We start from the raw sequence: 1,273 nt of genomic DNA, 5'->3' as shown, positions 1-1,273 counted from the left end.
TTGAGTAAGTTGTGCGAGAGGGTTGGGGTCAGAAAGAAACAGTTACGATGAAATATTATAAAGCTAGTGTAGATGGAAGCCCATATCAACTCTATTAGGATGGAATATTACAAGAGAGTAAGAGACGAAATGAAACACATTATAATTAAATAAGACGGAAAAGGAACATGAGATGGATAGAAATGGAATCAGACTGGAAAAGATAGGAATCAATGAAAAAGTTCAAATGTAATAAAAAAAATTTAAAAGGCAATATTAAGTGAGACGAGAAGAGATAGGATAGGGAGGGGGGATTAAGATGTGATGAAATAAAACAATGAAATGAGACAGGTAAAGAAGGGGTGCGATGAAAAAAATTAACATCTGATGAAATTAAGAAAAGGTAGAGTGAATTAGTAAGACGGAAAAATGTAGGGACGAAACATGCGTAAAACTATAACAGACACAGAAATAATCAATAAAAATTCTCACAGACAACCCTGAGCACGCCGTCACTGGAGGCCTGTCCCAGACTGTTGGTCGCTACACACGTGTACTTGCCCTGGTCACTCAACTGGATGTTACGAATCACCAGGTTCCCATTGGCCAGCTGGAACACCCGAGACAGAGGATCTGTGGGGAAGAAGAATCAATAGCAAAGTCAGAAATTTAAAAGAGAAAGAGGTCCCCTCCCCCCCAATAGGAATATACAACATGTAGATAAACGTGAACGTACAGGTAGAACCCAGGGATATGGTACAGTATAGACATACAGGTAGATCACAGGTAGACGGTACAGTAAAATAAACATGTCGATAGATACTAGCTGGATTTGTACAGTACAGGCATACAGGTAGACATCAGGTAGACGGTACAATATTTTAATAAACATACCGAGGGACACCAGTTATATTGTATGGTATAGACATACAGGTAAACAGCAGGTATCTAGATGGTACGATATATATATTAAAAAAAGCATACCGATGGACACCAGGTAGATCGTATTATAATATAGCATGCAGTTTGATGGTACGATCTATCAATAAATATACGTATGGACACCAGATAGATTGTACAGTATAGACATACAGGTAGACATACAGGTAGATGGTACGATATATTATCAATAAACAAATCTGTATGCGCGCTCTTATGACCTTACGTAGTTGCGAGCGCGGTAAAACACTTACGCCCCCCCCAAGAAAAACAACAACAAACAAAAAAACAAACAAAAAACAACAACAACAACAACAACAACAACAACAACAACAACAACAACAACAACAACAAC

General features: G+C 38.1%; 1 protein-coding gene across 1 annotated transcript in view; it reads right to left on the bottom strand.

Annotated features, from left to right (window-relative positions):
* LOC101847865 (contactin-5) overlaps window positions 1–1,273 on the bottom strand; it is a gene marked incomplete at its 5' end in the record, with an annotated part of 30,962 nt that overhangs the window by 3,509 nt on the left and 26,180 nt on the right. The window contains 1 exon segment of the mRNA XM_013080639.1: window positions 479–612. Within this exon segment, the coding sequence (XP_012936093.1) occupies window positions 479–612 (134 nt within the window).

Source organism: Aplysia californica, unplaced genomic scaffold (assembly GCF_000002075.1).
Source record: "Aplysia californica isolate F4 #8 unplaced genomic scaffold, AplCal3.0 scaffold00094, whole genome shotgun sequence".
NCBI classification, from domain to species: domain Eukaryota; kingdom Metazoa; phylum Mollusca; class Gastropoda; order Aplysiida; family Aplysiidae; genus Aplysia; species Aplysia californica.
Note: the sequence above shows the minus strand (reverse complement) of the source record. Positions and strands in the feature narration are given on the sequence as shown.